Source organism: Myotis myotis, unplaced genomic scaffold (assembly GCF_014108235.1).
Source record: "Myotis myotis isolate mMyoMyo1 unplaced genomic scaffold, mMyoMyo1.p scaffold_m19_p_10, whole genome shotgun sequence".
Classification (NCBI taxonomy): Eukaryota; Metazoa; Chordata; class Mammalia; order Chiroptera; family Vespertilionidae; genus Myotis; species Myotis myotis.
This window is the reverse complement of record NW_023416314.1, coordinates 13,719,435-13,736,638: the sequence shown is the minus strand read 5'-3', so window position 1 is coordinate 13,736,638 and position 17,204 is coordinate 13,719,435. Positions and strand designations below refer to the sequence as shown.

Here is a 17,204-nt window from a genome sequence, read left to right as displayed (position 1 = left end):
GGAGGTGGAGAAGCCCTAAGAGGCGATCGGAGCTGGTGGCCATTGGCATTGGAGCCACCGCTCGCACCCGCTGCTGGCACCCAGCGCCGATTCCGATCACTCGGCACCGTCAGTGGGTGTGAGCGGTGGCTGCCGGCCCCGATTGTCCCTGAGGGCTTCTCCACCTCCCCCTGCTCCTGAGGGGCAACCGGGGCAGCAGCTGCCTCTCGAACCTGTTGATGGTACTGGCCCCAATCTCTCCGTGCCATCAGCGGGTGCGAGCGGGGCCAGTGCCATCAGCACGTGGGAACAGCAGTGGCAGGAGCGGGGCTGCTGGCAGACAGGGGACTGGGGCCATGGTAGGAAAGGCTGGGTCGGGGTGCAGAGGATGGGCCAAGACCTGCCCCTGTGCCCACCGCAGCCTCTCGGCCCACAATTCCTTTCAAGGTGCACAAATTCATGCACTGGACCCCTAGTTCTAGAATAAAAGTCTAGTGCTATTCCTTCATTTCTTGACATCCTGCAATTGGGCTTCTATCTTTAATATCATATGGCATTCTTGAAGACAAGGATTTCCTGGCTGTCATGTCCTCTGATCTTTTTTTTAGTACAACACACAGGGCATTTTCTCCTTAAAGTCTCTTTGAATTTGATGCCATTTGTATGTCTCCTGGTTTTTCTAACAGTATGCTTTTTCCTTCCTCCTTTCTTCCCTTCCTCCCTTCCTCCCTCCCTCCCTTCCTTCCTCCCTTCCTCCCTCCCTCCCTTCCTTCCTCCCTTCCTCCCTCCCTTCCTTCCTTCTTTCCTTCCTCCTCCCTCCCTTCCTCCCTTCCTCCCTTCCTCCCTCCCTCCCTCCCTTCCTTCCTTCCTCCCTTCCTTCATATATTTTTATTGATTTCAGAGAGGAAGGGAGAGGGAGATAGAAACATCAGTGATGAGAATCATTGATTGGCTGCCTCTTGCACGCCCCCTACTGGGGATCCAGCCCACAACCCAGGCATGTGCCCTCGACTGGAATTGAACCTGGGACCCTTCAGTTCACAGGTCAATGCTCCATCCACTGAGCCAAACCAGCTAGGGCTCTTCTTTTTTTTAATCCTCACCTGAGGATATACTTATTTACTTATTGATTTGAGAGAGGGGGTGGAGGGGAAAGAGAGAAATATTGATGTAAGAGAGAACCATTGATTGGTTGCTTTCCGTACATACCCCTGACTTGGAATTGAACCTGCCACCCTTCGGTATATGGGATGACACTCCAACCAACTGAGCCATACCAGCCAGGGCACACTGTGCTTTTTTCTAACACATTTTTCACAATACTTTCTCCCTGGATTATCACTTTCTTTTACCTCCTGACTGTAGATACCCACACTGTGAATCTTGAATAGTTCATTGACCCAAGCTATGCATTAGAAATACCTTGGCAGTTAAAAAAACGTCAGATTCTCTGAGGGTTGAGGCCTGGATTTGTAAGAACCCCTCTGGTGATTCTGGTATTGGGCTATGGTTGCAGGGGCTATTCTTGGACCTATTACGTCTTCCCTTATTACTCTCTCGCTTAGCAAATTCATGGTATTTGGACCCTAAATATTATCATGCTAAGGTACAGTAGGTCCTTGGGTTACGTCAGAGATCCGTTCCTACAGAGTGACATAACGCGATTTTCGCCATTGCCGTAAGTCGGAACGCACCTACATAAGCACCTACATCACTCACATGGAGCACATACACAGCAGTAATAAAGTGAAACAGTAAAAAAATCTAAAAGAAAGATAACAATTCCTGACCTTTACTTGTGGTAAATAAATAATAAAAAACATAAAGCACATATGTGCATACGTTGAAATAACGGAACTTTTTTTTGGTAAATAAATGGGAGATAGAGACGTAACCACGAAACGATGTATGTCAAGTCCAACGTAATCTGAGGACTGCCTGTAATTGTTCACTAGTTCTGGATTATTATCAGAAAAAAAAATCATTATGCGGCCATGTTTGGAAAAGATTAAACAGAGAGGTTATTTTTGGAAAGGCCTCTCAAGGTCACATACATACTTCATACTGCTATGACATACATACATACATTTATCATATATCTATCTCTCTATATATATCATCTATCTATCATTTATGATCCATCTATCACCTACCTATCATCTATTATCTATCAATCATCTATCAACCTATCATCTATCTATCATCTATCTACCTATCTATCTATCTACCTATCTATCTATCATCTATCTATCATCTATCTATCATCTATTTTAATCCTCACCCAAGGACATGGTAGGAGAGAGGAAGGGAGGGAGGGAGAGAGACATCGATGTGAAAGAGAAACTCTCTGGGAGGTCAAGCCCCGACTCAGGTATGTGCCCTAATGAACAGCTGCTCTTTGGTGCATAGGAAGATGCTCAAATAATGGAGCCACTCTGGTTGGGCCATTGCTCTGACATTGAAAGCCCTCTTTCATAAAACAGTTGTTTGCATCCAAACTCATCTCCTACCTCCTATAATCCACTTTAAACATCACTGCCAGGTATCAGCATTAAGGCATAACTCTACTCTTGACATTCCCCTCCTAAAAAATCTTCCATTACCTTTGGATTTGGGCCAACCTTAAATTTCCTAACCTGGTATTCAAGGCCTTGTAAGATCAGGCTTGAACCTTTGCAACTTGCTTTTGTCTTTCATTACATGATGAAAAAAAAAAAAAGTATATCCCTGGCTGGTTTGGCTCAGTGGATGGAGCACTGGCCTGTAGACTGAAGGGTCCCAGGTTCGATTCCGATCAAGGGCACAGGCCTGTGTTGCGGGTTTGATCCCCAGTGGGGGGCATGCAGGAGACAGCCGATCAATGATTCTCTCTCATCATTGATGTTTCTATCGCTTTTCCTTCTAAAATCAATAAAAATATTAAAAAAGAATGTATAGATTTTGAAGTCAGACATATTTGGATTGATACTATATTCTACCTTGGGCAAGTAATTTAAATCCTGCAAGTTTCATTTGCTTGTAACTGCAAGTAAGATAATATAGCTTCCACCTACAAAGGTTATTTGGACAAGTTGATCCTTCTTACACCCTATGCAGAAGTACTTGCTATCCCCTACTAAAAACAGTGGTGCTCAGACTTCAGCATGCATCATTATAGTGGGGTACTGCTTACAAAAGGAGATGTCTATTCTTTGATCTGGACTTGACAGGTCTGTGTGTGGACTAGGTAGGTCTCTAGAACGACACTGTGCAATAGGTGCTAGCTCAGGGGTGGGCAAACTTTTTGACTCCAGGGCCACAATGGGTTCTTAAACTGGACCGGAGGGCCGGAACAAAAGCATGGATGGAGTGTTTGTGTGAACTAATATAAATTCAAAGTAAACATCATTACATAAAAGGGTACGGTCTTTTTTATTTTTAGTTTTATTCATTTCAAACGGGCCAGATCCGGCCCGCGGGCCATAGTTTGCCCACGGCTGTAGCTACATGTGGCTATTGAGCACATGCAGTATTGAAAGTCTGAAATGAGGTGTGCTGTGAGGGTAAGATGCCAAACTTGAAGACATATGAAAGGAACAATTCAAAATATCTCATTAACAATTTTTTAATTGATTATATGCTATAGTGATATTTTGGCTATATCAGGCTAAACAAAATTTATTATTTACATTCATTTTACCTGTTTCTTTTTTTTATTTTTAATCCTCATGGGAGGGTATTTTTTCCATTGACTTTTAGAGAGAATGGAAGGGAGGATGGGGGAGGGACCAAGGGAGGTACCAGAAAATTTAAATGACACATGTGCTACACATGATATTTCCATTGGACAGCACTGTCCTAGAACGTGCTTTAATTATTTTTAAAATTTATCTTTATTGTTGAAATTTTTAACAAGTTCTTAGATCACCTTTTGAGAAACAATATATAAAATTCTGAGCTCTATAAAAGAATAATTGACGCCTTCATATATCTTTATGTCCCCAGTGTTCTAAACATTGTGGGCAGTTATCTGTACAGTACTAATTGAATTTTGATGCACTTTAAATTTTAAGCCATTAAAAATTTTATAAAATATTTTATAAAAATATTTCATTAGAAGTTCTGCATTTGTTTTTCCCCTCTCAGTTCCTAAATAATTTTTTTGAATTACATCTCTTAGATAAAATAAAAATTGAAACTATTTGTTCCCAAATCATAAAGATAGTTTATTTTCTAAAAGAACTGTGTTTTTTCTTTTCTAAAAATATAATTTTATTGATTTCAGAGAGGAAGGAAGAGGGAGAGAGAGAGATAGAAACATCAATGATGAGAGAGAATCACTGATCTGCTGCCTCCTGCACGCTTCCTACTGGGGATTGAGCCCACAACCCGGGCATGTGCCCTTGACCAGAATCGAACCCAGGACCCTTCAGTCCACAGGTTGACGCTCTATCCACTGAGCCAAACAAAATTGTGGACTATTATTGTACTCAAAGTCTTCATTTAAAACTAGTGGTTAACACTAAGCCAGGAACAAATGCTAATTTTTATAGCAATAGTAATAGGGCCAGAAGAGAAAAAAAACACACATATCTGGGAAGGAGGTCTCTATTTAGGGACAAATGGGGAGAAAATGGCTGACCACTCTAGAAGTAGAGAGCTAGATCATTAAAAGAGATACAATTAGACATATGTAAGTTAATGTTAGGATGCAGAATAAACTTGACTTTAACAACTGTTAGAAGAGAAACAGTCACAAAATTAGAAATACCTCTTAAAGATGACGTGGTAGTAATCACTGATGATTTCCCCCCTTACCTCATTGCCACGTTGCTGCCATCAATAACGATCGGTCTCAGGTTTTCTCCATCATCGGTGACAATCTCTTGCATCGGAGAATCAGACCGCTGAGATTCCAGGGACGACGTTTCCCGCATTATACTGTTCACTGTACTAACTGTTTGTTCAGCCTCACTTTTATTTCCAAGTTTGACAAGTTCTCCCAAAATATCATTGATTAAAGCGTCGGTACCAAGTTTGTTCAGCACAAGCTGAACTTGTTCTTCAGAATAACCTAACTTAAGTGCAAACTCCAGTTTTGTTTGGTATTCTCGCACCACGTCAGGGGGTTTCTTCACTTCCTTGGGTGTGGTCTGGGGCTCTTCGGGTGGAAAGTCTTGTAAGATTTCACTGCCTTTGAGGACATGAGGCTCTAAACAGGGAGACCTACAGAGTTGTCTGTGAGTCTTGGTTAGTAAGCATGGCTCTACCGAAATGCTACTCAATTGTTCCGACTCATGATCAGAATTTGTGCTTTCTTCAGAGTCACCGGAGCTCGCGTTCTCTTCAGACACCTCCTTTTCTGCCTTCCCGGAATTAACTTTATCCATTGTTGGTTTTTCTACCATTGGCCAAGGTACAGATGTGCTTAAATGTGGGTCAGTGCTCTCCACACAAAGGTGGCCTAGGTCGTGCCCCAGATGATCCTTCAAGCCCATGAAGCTGTTCCGTGTACCTGACTCCACTTTGCTGCTTTTTCTGTATTCCTGAATGCAAAGCACCCCGTATTCCTAGAGGAAAATGTAAAATATTTAGAATTTAATATTTGTTTCATTTATCTCAATATACAAGTTGAAAGGAGAATTACCAAACTATAAATACCTATGTTCGTTATGTTAAGCCCATATTCTCTCAACCCTCACCACCCCTGCCAAGATAGCCTTGTTTTCCAAATGAAGTTAGAAATGAGAAAGGCCATGTGACCCCTCCAAGGTAACAAACTAATAAGTAGTGAACCGTATTTTTTACCAATTTTTGTCTGACTCTAAAACTCCTATTCTTCTCACTAAATCATGCTGCTTCTCAACCAGGATGGAAGGGATTTTTTTCAACTGTTAGAAAGGCCTATGTATGTTTCTAGAGTGACATAGAATACTATCAAAAAGCATGTTTTAGATATGCTATGACAGTTTATGTACATTTAAAAAGATAACTCATAAAAAATTGTAAAAATTCTTTTAAAGAGAAAGCCATGTGGAAAGGAAGGAAAACACTAATTTATAATTGTAAAAGTATCATTAATTCTAAAATTAATAATTTAAACAATCTAAAGACATTTCAAAAATGATTCCAGTACTGAGTTGAAAGAGCAGATTCAGCAACAGCCAATAAGAAATTAAGTAATTATAAAGTCAATTATATTCCATTTAAGAGATAGTTTGCCCTAATAATCTTATTTTGTAAATACTAAACACAGCAACAGGATGCAATTTTTAATGTTTTGCTGCCCTTTTTTAGCTCCAGGGACACTGGAGTTTATTTCATTCCAGGAAGTGGGGAAAAGCTCTTTTAGTCTATACACATTTATAGAAAACAGAGAAAACATTTCACATAAAATTAGCAGTAGCCTTGGCCAATTACTCAGTGGTTAGCGCATCAGCCTTCAGACTGAAGGGTTGTCGACTCGATTCCTGGTCAAGGGCACGTACTCGCTTGCAGGTTCCCCAGCCCTAGTAGGGACACATGGGAGAGGTAACCAATCAATGTGTCTCACGTCAGTGTTTCTCTCTCTCCCCCCTCATCCCTTCTTCTCTCTCACTTGCTCTAGAAATCAATGGAAATATCCTCGGGTGAAAATTTAAAAAAAAATCAGCAAATAATTATGTACATTGAACAAATGTTAATTTCTTGAATTTTATAGGAGAAAATATTCCTATATCATATCAGATAACTAACCATTATCTGCATTTAATTAAAAAGTCATCTTTTCTCCTACTTTCCCCCTATAAAATTGCTATTACTGTTTAAAATGCTTTTGCTGCTTTACCATTTTCCTCAGAGTCTATTGGGAGTAATTGTTACTTCTCTACTAGGAACAGGTTAGCAAAATAAAATTATTTTCTCTTGTGCTTCATTGGAAGAACTGTATTTACATCAGTAGTTTACTTATTAAGGCAATCTCAGTGTATATCCATGGATATTGTAAGCCAGTGGCAGCTGAATCTGAGACTGTCATAAAACATCTATTTATATAACCTAAAAAAAGATACTGGAAAAAACATTTAATTCTAAAGCTCTTTAACATCTTATTTACACTAGAAAGGAGCTATTATATAAACGTTAAAAGAAAATGCTAAGTGATTTTCTAAGTCCCACACTGAACGCATACTTGGTGAACTTACCAGTGCAAAATATTGCTACACAATGAAATAAATTATATTAATGATGGTAAATACTAGAGAGGAGAACATGGAAATCTTTCACTTGATACAATACACTTAAAATTCCTTCAGTGTAGAACTCCTGCATACTTACACAGGAGTTTTTTCAGATTTTACCCCTTGAGAAGACAGTAATTTTAATATCACTGTTCTACTAATGTAGCACTCATTAGTTTTAAAGAAACATTAAACTCTCCTGGCTCCTGAACGTACAACTGATAAAAATATTCCTTAGGAGAGCTCCATATACATCTGCTCCAGGATGAGGCTGTATCCATTTCAGTTTTTTTCTATTAATATGGATATTCATGAACCATATTATTTAGAATTAAAGAAACTCTGGAACCAAATCTTTACACTCACTGATTTATTAACTACTGTAATACACTGACACCATAAAGCAAGTAACAAATCACCACAGCATCCTAATAAAAGGGTATAGTTAAAAGAAAAACCTGCACTGTGGCCTTCGTAGAGCTCCCACCAAAAGTATTTTAAAAGAGGAAAACCTACTGGAAGCTGGGCTGCCTGGCAACCAGAAGCTGGTTGCTAAGCTGCACTCCTTTAACATGCCATCCTGAAGGCTAGCACAGTGAAAGCATAATTTGGTTTGAACAAAAGCCTATGAAAGAGACTGGGACTTAAGTGCGTCTGGTTTACCCTCCGAGAACAATGCAGCTGCCAAACCAATCTGGAAGCTCCGACATCATTGTTCTGTAAACCCCACAATCTGCTCTGACTGCAGGAAGTGTAGTTAATGGGCAACAGTTTTTATCTCCCCTGAAAAGTTTGGGTTTTTGCAGAAGTGCTGTTGTGAGATAATTCTTCAAGATCATAATTCAATGGCCAGATCTCTGAATTGAACTAGGAAATATAATTTTAATTTTGAGCAGTGTTTTTGTTATGGACTGTTTCAAACAAATATACAGCCAGCGGGGAAAATTAGAATGAAATGTTATGTTTACAGCATAAATAAAATTCTTAATTTTTCAAAGAAACAAAACCAGATACTATAGTTTTTAAACTGAAAATTAGTCACCCTAAAAAGTACTTAAATCTTTATTAATCATCTTCAGTCTAATATAAAAAAGTACTGATGACACTATGTAAATCTGCTATGTAATTATATTATATACATAGAGAGAAAAAATGGGATTATCAGTTGTTTGCTTCTTCCAATATTAAACCAGATAAAACTCATTTGCATATGAATGCATTTAGTGAATACCATACACCTTCAACTTGTGATGAATCATGTAATTTATATGTACTCTTTAAACCAAAAGTTTGAAATAACTGGACTAATATTATTTTTTAAAAAATAAATATTTATTGATTTCAGAGAGAAAAGAAGAGGGAAAGAGACAGAAACATCAATAAGAGAGAATCATTGATTGGGTGCCTCCTGCATGCCCTACACTGGGCATCGAGCCCACAACCCAGGCATATGCCCCAATCGGGAATTGAACTGTGACATCTTGGTTCATAGGTTGATGCTCTACCACTGAGCCACGTAGGCCAGGTGGGCAAATATGATTTTTAATATTAAGGATAAATGTAAGCTTGATTTAACCTACTTAAAAAAAACACATGTGATTTTGTTGAAAAATAATTTTTCTTTTAAAAAATTTGTTTTTAACTTTTTTTCACACTGACAGGACTCTCTCTTCATTGGTTACTTCAGAGAAAGTTATTCAATATCATCTTAAATTAAACAGTTATATCATTTTTAGTATCTATAAATCAATAGACTAAATATGAAATAGTACAAATAAGGTCAACTAAGTTCATTTGCCAGCCCTATAAACTGCATATACTCTCTCTGCATAATACAAATCTGAAATAATCTGATTTGTATTGAACTGGATGGTAAAGATTTGTGTGTTTTTTTAGACTTTAATCTCTAAAATGCTTCCTTACTCACTTGAAATTAGTAAAGGTAGTAAAGGATTGCCCTAACTTAATATTGGCACTTAAAAAAAAAGAATTTAGCAATATCTTGAAATCTTTCAAAAACTGAAATGCTAAGATTTAAAATCTGATAAAAATATTTTCATATGCTGCAGTACTTGTCAATCTAACGTAATGTGTAAAAATTACAATTAAAAGAAATCTTACGATAAAGAATGGTATATGATCTTTTTGTTTAATGCCTTAAAAATGATCAATATAATTTTGAAAAAGAAAAGATAGCAAAGACTAATAATGTCACAAAAGTTATTACATGTAAGGTAATAACTTTTACCTTGTAAGGTCAGCTTTGTATGGCCTATTGTTGCCGCACACTCCTTGTTAATACACATGCTGCCCAGGGCAGACCCCAAGAGTGACATCAACTTGCTAATCTTAAAAACCTGGATGCAGGGTGCTGAGGTTGGCTTGCATCTGCCTGGCCAACTAATTGTGAGCTTTCTGGCCTATGATTGGCTCAAAAACAAAAAGCTATACTAAAGAATAGCCTCAACTTTTTGGGTCTAAAATATTGGTAAGTATTGGTTAATTTGTTGTAAGACAATAAAAAGAGGAAAAGAGATGATGACACTAATATTTTAAAAACAAAGGTTTAAGGGTTTACAAACAATTGATTTTATCAAGTAAGTTCACTAAAGTACAGTGTAATAAGTCAAAACAAGTTTTGTGCAACTTTGTGCCAAATGACTCATCTGAAATGCATAATTTAGACAAAACTAACTTTAAGGTAAGGTAATAGAATATATTTTCTCCTTAATTTCTACACCATTTATTAACTTTTAAGTTTTGTATTTACTCAAGCGCAACATATATAAATAACTTTAATCAACTCTGAACTAAAAAGGGTAATTTTTCTCAGTTCATTAAGCAGCAACATAGAGTTTATATTCTGATAGTTATAAAAAAACAATCCAAGAAATATGACTTAAGTTTTAAGCTTTCCATCAGGAATCCATTATAACTGGCCTTTACATACTATACTCATGAACACAAGGCGTATTGGGCAAAAATATAATTGTCTGAAAACAGATTTCTATACTTATAAAGCTATAGATTCCCTTCAGAAATTTTACTGGAAATGAAAACAATTTTTCTTGCTAAATGCCTAATAAGTGAAAAAGCAAATAATACTATTTGTTGAAAAAAACCAAAATTTTCATAATTTTGTAGATGATGAAGAACTATAACTAATATTTTAATGGCCAAAACAAAATAAAACTTTATCTTAGCAAGTTGATGCCTTTAGTGAAATTTTCTGAAAATTCTCATTAGATGACTTGGATAATCCTAAAATCTTCTTCTCAAATCAAATGTAAAATTTGTTTTGTATTCTAAAGAGCCTCATATTAATCAGGAATATTAAACCATAAACTTGTTAAATCAATTTATTTGTTTGTAATGTAAAGTTACAAAGCCATAAAGTGGGTTCTGGTTGTTATCCAAAAAGTAATACTAAGAGAACAATAAAAATAAAATAATGAATATGTAATAAATACCTACTGCTGTAGTCTCTGTGTATTTAATTACCATTGTATTTCAGTGAGTGCTGTTGTCTGTGTCCCTCTAGCTAACAAAGGAAGGATGTCCCTTTGAACAGATTGGTTAATGCTCTAGGGCAACAGATGTCTACTGGAACTGCAGGAGACCAGCAACTGGTGGCCTGCCCATCTTCTGAAAACTTTCAATAGTCTTATGCATATGTTCACACAATAGGGCATGTGGTAGAAGTGAAAACCTCTTTTTAACCCTTTAAGCTCTCTCTTTCTCTCCCAACTGAGAGAAGAAAGTCTTTGTCTCCTCCCCCCTTTCCCATAACAGAACTCTTGAAAGCAATAGTTCTTGAAATGACATCTTCAATCTAATATCTGAAACTAGGTCAAGGAAAGAAAAAGATGGGAAGAAGAAATTAGTAATTCTATGTGGATACTGAAACTTCTGAGAAAGTAACAGGATGCTTAATCATCACATTTAAAACAAGCTGTTTGAAACATCTAACTATATTGATCCATCTCCCCAAGCTAGGTTTTTAAGGCAATGGAAAAAACCTATCAGATCTTACTATTATTTTACAGCACCTAGGTCTGACAATGACACAATAAGAAACATAAGATTGTGACAAGATAAAAATCTAAATTTGTTGTTTACGGAAATATCAGAACATGTTGTAACTTATCTTTAAGTACCAAATGATTACATGTCATGCCTAACACCTGGCAAATGCGCATGGAGCAGTAATTATAAAACTCCAGAATTAGAAAAATGTAAAAAAATCTGCTTCACATATTTTACAGAAAGAACTCAATTTTCTGGTATTTCGGCACTACGTAGTAAATTGTAGGCTTTCATTTGAGGTGCTTTCTATCCTTTACAGAGTTCAAGTTAATTGAATATTTACTAAAGTTTAACTTCCAAGGCAGGAAGTAGCACAGATACTCACGTTAGCAGGAAAATACAAAGACACTGGCTTCTGTAGTAGCTTCAGCAGTAACTCCTTAACACAATTTTAGCTGCAGACTTCCAGGCAGGCAAGAAAAACAATGAATGGTTGAACAGATGGACGGGCAATGTCTTTGCTTAACCTACTATCGAGTGGAATAACAGCCAATCATAGGCCAGAAAGCTCACAATTAGTTGGCCAGGCAGATGCAAGCCAACCTCAGCACCCTGCATCCAGGTTTTTAAGATAAGCAAGTTGATGTCACTCTTGGGGTCTGCCCTGGGCAGCATGTGTATTAACGAGGGGTGTGCGGCAACAATAGGCCATACAAAGCTGACTAGGAGGCAGCTGCTCTCTGAGAGCAGTCATTAGGGAGCAGGCTGCCAACAAGAAACACCTGGCTTGGGCAGGCCAGCTTTTCCTCCTTGTTTAGAATGCATGGAACAAAGAAACCAATTACATTTAAAGGAGTAAAAGTTGCATGTTTCCAAAAAGTTGAGGCTATTCTTTAGTACAGCTTTTTTTGTTTTTGAGAACGAAAGAAAATGATGTGTGTCAAAGTAGCAATTTAACGACTGCAGCAATCCCCTTTCTGTAATAAATGAGTTACTGGTGAAATGAGACAGATTATAATAAAACTATTTCCCTGGAAATACTGGGAGGTCTAAAATATTGGTAAGTATTGGTTAATTTGTTGCAAGACAATAAAAAGAGGAAAAGAGATGATGACACTAATATTTTAAAAACAAAGGTTTAAGGGTTTACAAACAATTGATTTTATCAGTTTCACTAAAGTACAGTGTAGTAAGTCAAAACAAGTTTTGTGCAACTTTGTGCCAAATGACTCATCTGAAATGCATAATTTAGACAAAACTAACTTCAACCTAAAATCACCAGGACAGACCATCTTACGTGTATGTCAGAGGGTAGTGTAAAATTATTTTATGATGGATACTAATGAAAGCAAAACCTTTAAACCTGTTAAAAATATTTGTACTTAATAAAATTTGTAAGATGTAATATTCAGATTCCAGTTCAGCAAATAGTTAACTTTATAAAGAAGAAATATTGTGGTATTTTCGAAGGATATAAAAGTCTACAAAAACCAGCCCCCTCAGTGAGGAAGCTTGTTATCCCTGATTTATGTTGGTTTCAGACTGCAGTATTTATAATGCTGGGGACTACTTGCTTCTGAGGCTGCATAAGTCATATCTTGAGTGGCCTCTGATGATGAAAAAAATTCAATAAAAATGTAAACACCATCAGAGGTTGTGAGACAATTTCCCTACTACGGAAAAAGGAAACCTGGGGCTGTCCTGCTCCCTACTTATGTGATTCAGCGTGTGCACACGCACCTGCACACACTCGAGCACCTCCTTTTCATTCCAGTGCAAATTAAAGGAGCAAAGGCAAAAAGCTGCTCTTACAATTTTCTGACACAGGCTGATTTATGCAGAACCTCGGCTTTTCCCTTATGCACTTAATCATGAACTCTAAAGACACAAAATTTGGTTAGGGCCCCCAAACAGTCAAAATCAATCTTTCCTTTCACACACATATACAGAGGCTACTCATAATTAAGATCATTTGTGAATACTTGGACAATATCATATTGGTTGGGACTCCTGGCCATATCCTTATTGTGCCACCAAAGTATAAATAAGCTCTTCCCTCTGTACAAAATAAGAGGAAGATGTACTCTATTTGGTTAAAATTTTCAGTTATCTCACTGAGAGCATTCCTTATGCCTACTAAAGGCCTAGAAATTATTGTTGTTTCCAGAAAAAAAAAGGAAATATAAAGTATGACACAGTAGTTCACCATTTGTCTATAGATATTTTCCGCAAAAGAGCTTGAAGGTATGCCATCTCAAAAATGTCAGGAAAGTTAAAAATCTGAAAATATTTTTTAACTAAATGTGATTACTAGGTTCTGAATGACAAACTAATTTTTAAAGCAAGAACCATTGTTTTCTCTCTGCCAAGGGCTTCAGTTATGCTTCTGCAGTAGTTAAGTCCACAGTCTAATTTCATAGGCCCACTCAAAATAAGTTCTAATATTCTATAGTTTACTGCAAATTATAAAGTGATTACACAGAATTTAGTTTTTATCTATTGGGTAAGCACATGAAACATAAAGAAATGAAGAAAATAAGAATTATCTTTTTTTATTTCCTTTTTTGGTGGTATGCTGCTACTTCTTTTTGCAATTGCATGAGTATCAACCTGAAAGAGGGAGGAAAGATAAATAAGGCCACTAATATGGTTTAGTAAATGTACTTCTGGTAAAACTGAGTTTGATTTTAAAATATAAGAATAAAAAACATAACATATTCATGCAAAGCAGTTAAAACTGAAACCTAATAAAACTGAAACTATGCACTGACTGGAGAGATCAATGTTTACGGTCAATATTTATGAATTCAGACTGCAAACTTTTTCTTTTGTGTATAAAAAGGAAACTCTTTAGTATGAATAGACAGCCTTCTTTCCCTTGGGTTCTCTTTCTTCTCTTCATCCCTTGCTACTATAGTTACTATTTTATAGCTTTAATTCAGGAGGAGGAGGATCCTCTCGCTAATTCCTGCCACTGTGAACACAAAGAATGAGAGAGAAGAAGGAAGAGCTCAGCAGGCAGCCTGATCTCCAGCACTGATTAAGCTTTTCGCCAACAGCAAATAAAGGCGGTGATCTGAAAAAGCTAATCAGACCCTGCCGTGGTATTTAGACTATCTGTGCTGCTAGGACTGGATAATGTTAAGCACATTACAACATCTGTAGGTGAAAAGATGGCCCTGGTCTGTCTCTCTTAGTCACACTTCCCTAGTCCACTTTCCACCGCAGAGCTGGTACAAACAGCTGCTGGCTCAGCCTGGTCACCGCAGTAAATGACTGTGCAGTTTCACAGAAGAAACAAGAAAACAAGGTAGTGTCTAACATCTGAAACTTCAACTATATGACAAGACCTTGTAGGCTTGCTGAAGTCTGAATGTGAAACTCCTGAGCTTTGATGCTAATGTTTGGAATCCATTCTCGGTCAGTGATCCAAGCCATCTTCCTGGTACCTGCCTCCTAATGTGGGTTTGTTCCCCTTTAATATACTAGTACAATCTCTTTCAAGTCTAACAATAACACTATAGAGTATAGAAGATTATTATATCAAGTCTTATCAATTGTCCTCCAAAAAATTAAAAGGTTAAAAACTTATTTTTGAGAGTTACAAACACCCAGCCAAAACCCTACTTTTATACACATGATGTAAAAGAATGGTGCAGAATCAATCAGGCATCAACTCTATACCAGTCCCTTTAGCATTCCTTGCATTGCTGGCTTGGTGGTGATAAACTCCCTTAGCCTGTTTTTGTTTGTGAAGCTTCTTATTTCCCCTTCAAGTTTGAATGATAGCCTTGCTGGATAGAGTATTCTTGGATTCAGTCCTTTGCTTTGCATCACTTTGTAAATTTCTGTCCATTCTTTTCTGGCCTGATGTGTTTCTGTTGAGAAATCATTTGACAATCTAATGGGAGATCCCTTGTATGTAACTTTCCGTCTCTCTCTTGCAGCCTGTAAGATTCTCTCTTTGTCCTGAACATTTGCCATGGTAATTATGATGTGTCTTGGTGTGGGTCTTTTCGGGTTCACCTTGTTTGGGACTCTCTGGGCTTGTGTGACTTTTTTCTTCCCCACCTCAGGGAAGTTTTCTGATATTATTTCTTCTAATAGGTTTTCTAATCCTTGTTCATCCTTCTGTTGTTCTGGTACCCCTATTATTCGTATGTTGTTTCGTTTCATGTTGTCCCAAAGCTCCCTTAGGCTCTCCTCCTGTCTTTTAATTTTTTTCTCCAATTGCAGTACATTTTGGGTGTGTTTTGCTTCCTTGTCTTCTAATTCACTAATTCGGTCCTCCGCTTCTCCTAGTCTACTGTTGATACTTCCAATGGAGTTTTTCATTGCAGCTATATCACTCTTCATTTCTTCTTGGGTCTTACTTAAGTTGTTGATTTTTTCATCTGTTTCTTCTAGCTTCTTCCATATGTTATCGATTTTTTCATCTGTTTCTTCTTGCTTCTTGCAGACGTTGTCGATTTTTTCCTCCATCCGGTTTATGCACTCTAGGACCCTTATTCTGAATTCTTTTTCTGTCATGTTGCATGCCTCTGTATCACTTAGCTGCTTTTCTGGAGAGTCCTCCTCTTTCCTTTGGGGGTTTCTTTGTCTACCCATGTTTGATCTCACTGACATATCTAGACGTTGAGTCGTTCAGTGGTTGCTCCCTTGGTGGCAGTGACTCCTTGGTCTGTGGTTGCTCTTCGGGCGGTTGCGGTAGCAGCTGCTCTTCAGTTGGCAGCAGCTCCTCTGGTGGGTGCTGTTCACAGCTGTGGTGGCTCTTCTGGCTGGTGGGGCGAGGTTTCACGTACAGCTGTTGTTCCTCAGCAGAGGGTGTGGTGTTCAGGAGGTTGCTGTTGCTTGGATCTGCTTTCCAGGGGAGTTCTGCTCTTCCCGGCTGCAAACCGTCTCACCAGCTGAGCAATTTCGCCAATTTGGGGTGGATGTTACTAGTTTCAGCTGCTCACTCCATTTGCTCCGGGACACGACCTGGGACGCGTCTGCCTATACCGCCGCCATCTTCCGTCTCCCAGGCATCAACTCTAATCTCTAGGTTACTCTATTTAGGAAGTCAGATGGACCATGACAGCTTTAATATATTTTATTTTCTTTGGGCCTTGCTTACTTTTGCTTCTTAAGTTACCTCTTCCTTGAGTAGCCCCTAGTACATCCCTGCCAAAGTAACTTTCATTGACACCAACCACTCTCATGCTTAAAAACAGTCTCAGTAGCAAACCATGAGTCTGATCCTCTGCTTGGTTGTTAAGGTTCTTTCTACAACCTGGGCCCCTCCTGGCCCTGTGATCGCTACCTCCCATTTCACTGAAGGGGAGGTAGCACAGGTGAAGTCACCCTGTGTGTTCCCTAGCACTGCCTCACCACCCACACAGATCACCTCTGCTGTTCTAAGCCCAGCTCAGGGTTTATTTTCCCCATAAAACCTTCTTGGACTAGTTCAGTTTTTATTGATGCCCAACTCCTGTAACATGAAGAGTCCATACTGCCCAATATTAGCACTTATTGATGAATCGGGCTGGAACCTTCTTGAGGGCAGAGCCATTTACTCATCCATAATCCACACAGAAAAAAACCGACGTGCAGAAATATGCTGACATCTAGAAGGCATCGGAGTGAAAAACAAGACCAGTAAAACAACAGGTTTCTGCCAACAGGAATGCAGGCCTTCACAGAAACAAATCGCTCCCCTGCTAGGTTTTCTCCCTCTTTTGTGACCAGGTGAGCTTATCAAAGAGCCCTCAGCTGTTTGCAATGCTCTGTAGCCCTGGTTCTGCCATTGGGGCTGCCTGCACCATTCCAGGCCGCTGTGAGCCAACCCTCTCGATGACAGAGAGCTTTTCACACAGTCTCCTTCGCTGGCTTCCACTTCCCACCCAGAGTAACATTCGGCCTCTGCCTCCTCACCTAGGATGACTGATCTGATGGGAAAGTCTGGGAAGAGGAGCTGTGAGAGCAAAGCCCACCCCTTATTCACATACTTCTCATTGGGGTCTG

General features: G+C 38.5%; 1 protein-coding gene across 3 annotated transcripts in view; it reads right to left on the bottom strand.

Annotated features, from left to right (window-relative positions):
* ZC3H12C (zinc finger CCCH-type containing 12C) overlaps positions 1-17,204 on the bottom strand; it is a 71,551-nt gene that overhangs the window by 29,565 nt on the left and 24,782 nt on the right. For 2 of the 3 annotated variants that reach the window (XM_036324536.1, XM_036324537.1), the window contains exon 2: positions 4,777-5,528. In XM_036324536.1, the coding sequence (XP_036180429.1) occupies positions 4,777-5,528 (752 nt within the window). Of the gene's footprint in view, positions 1-4,776; positions 5,529-11,586; positions 14,929-17,204 lie in introns of those variants that run through there. The other variant, XM_036324538.1, reaches the window with a different exon arrangement.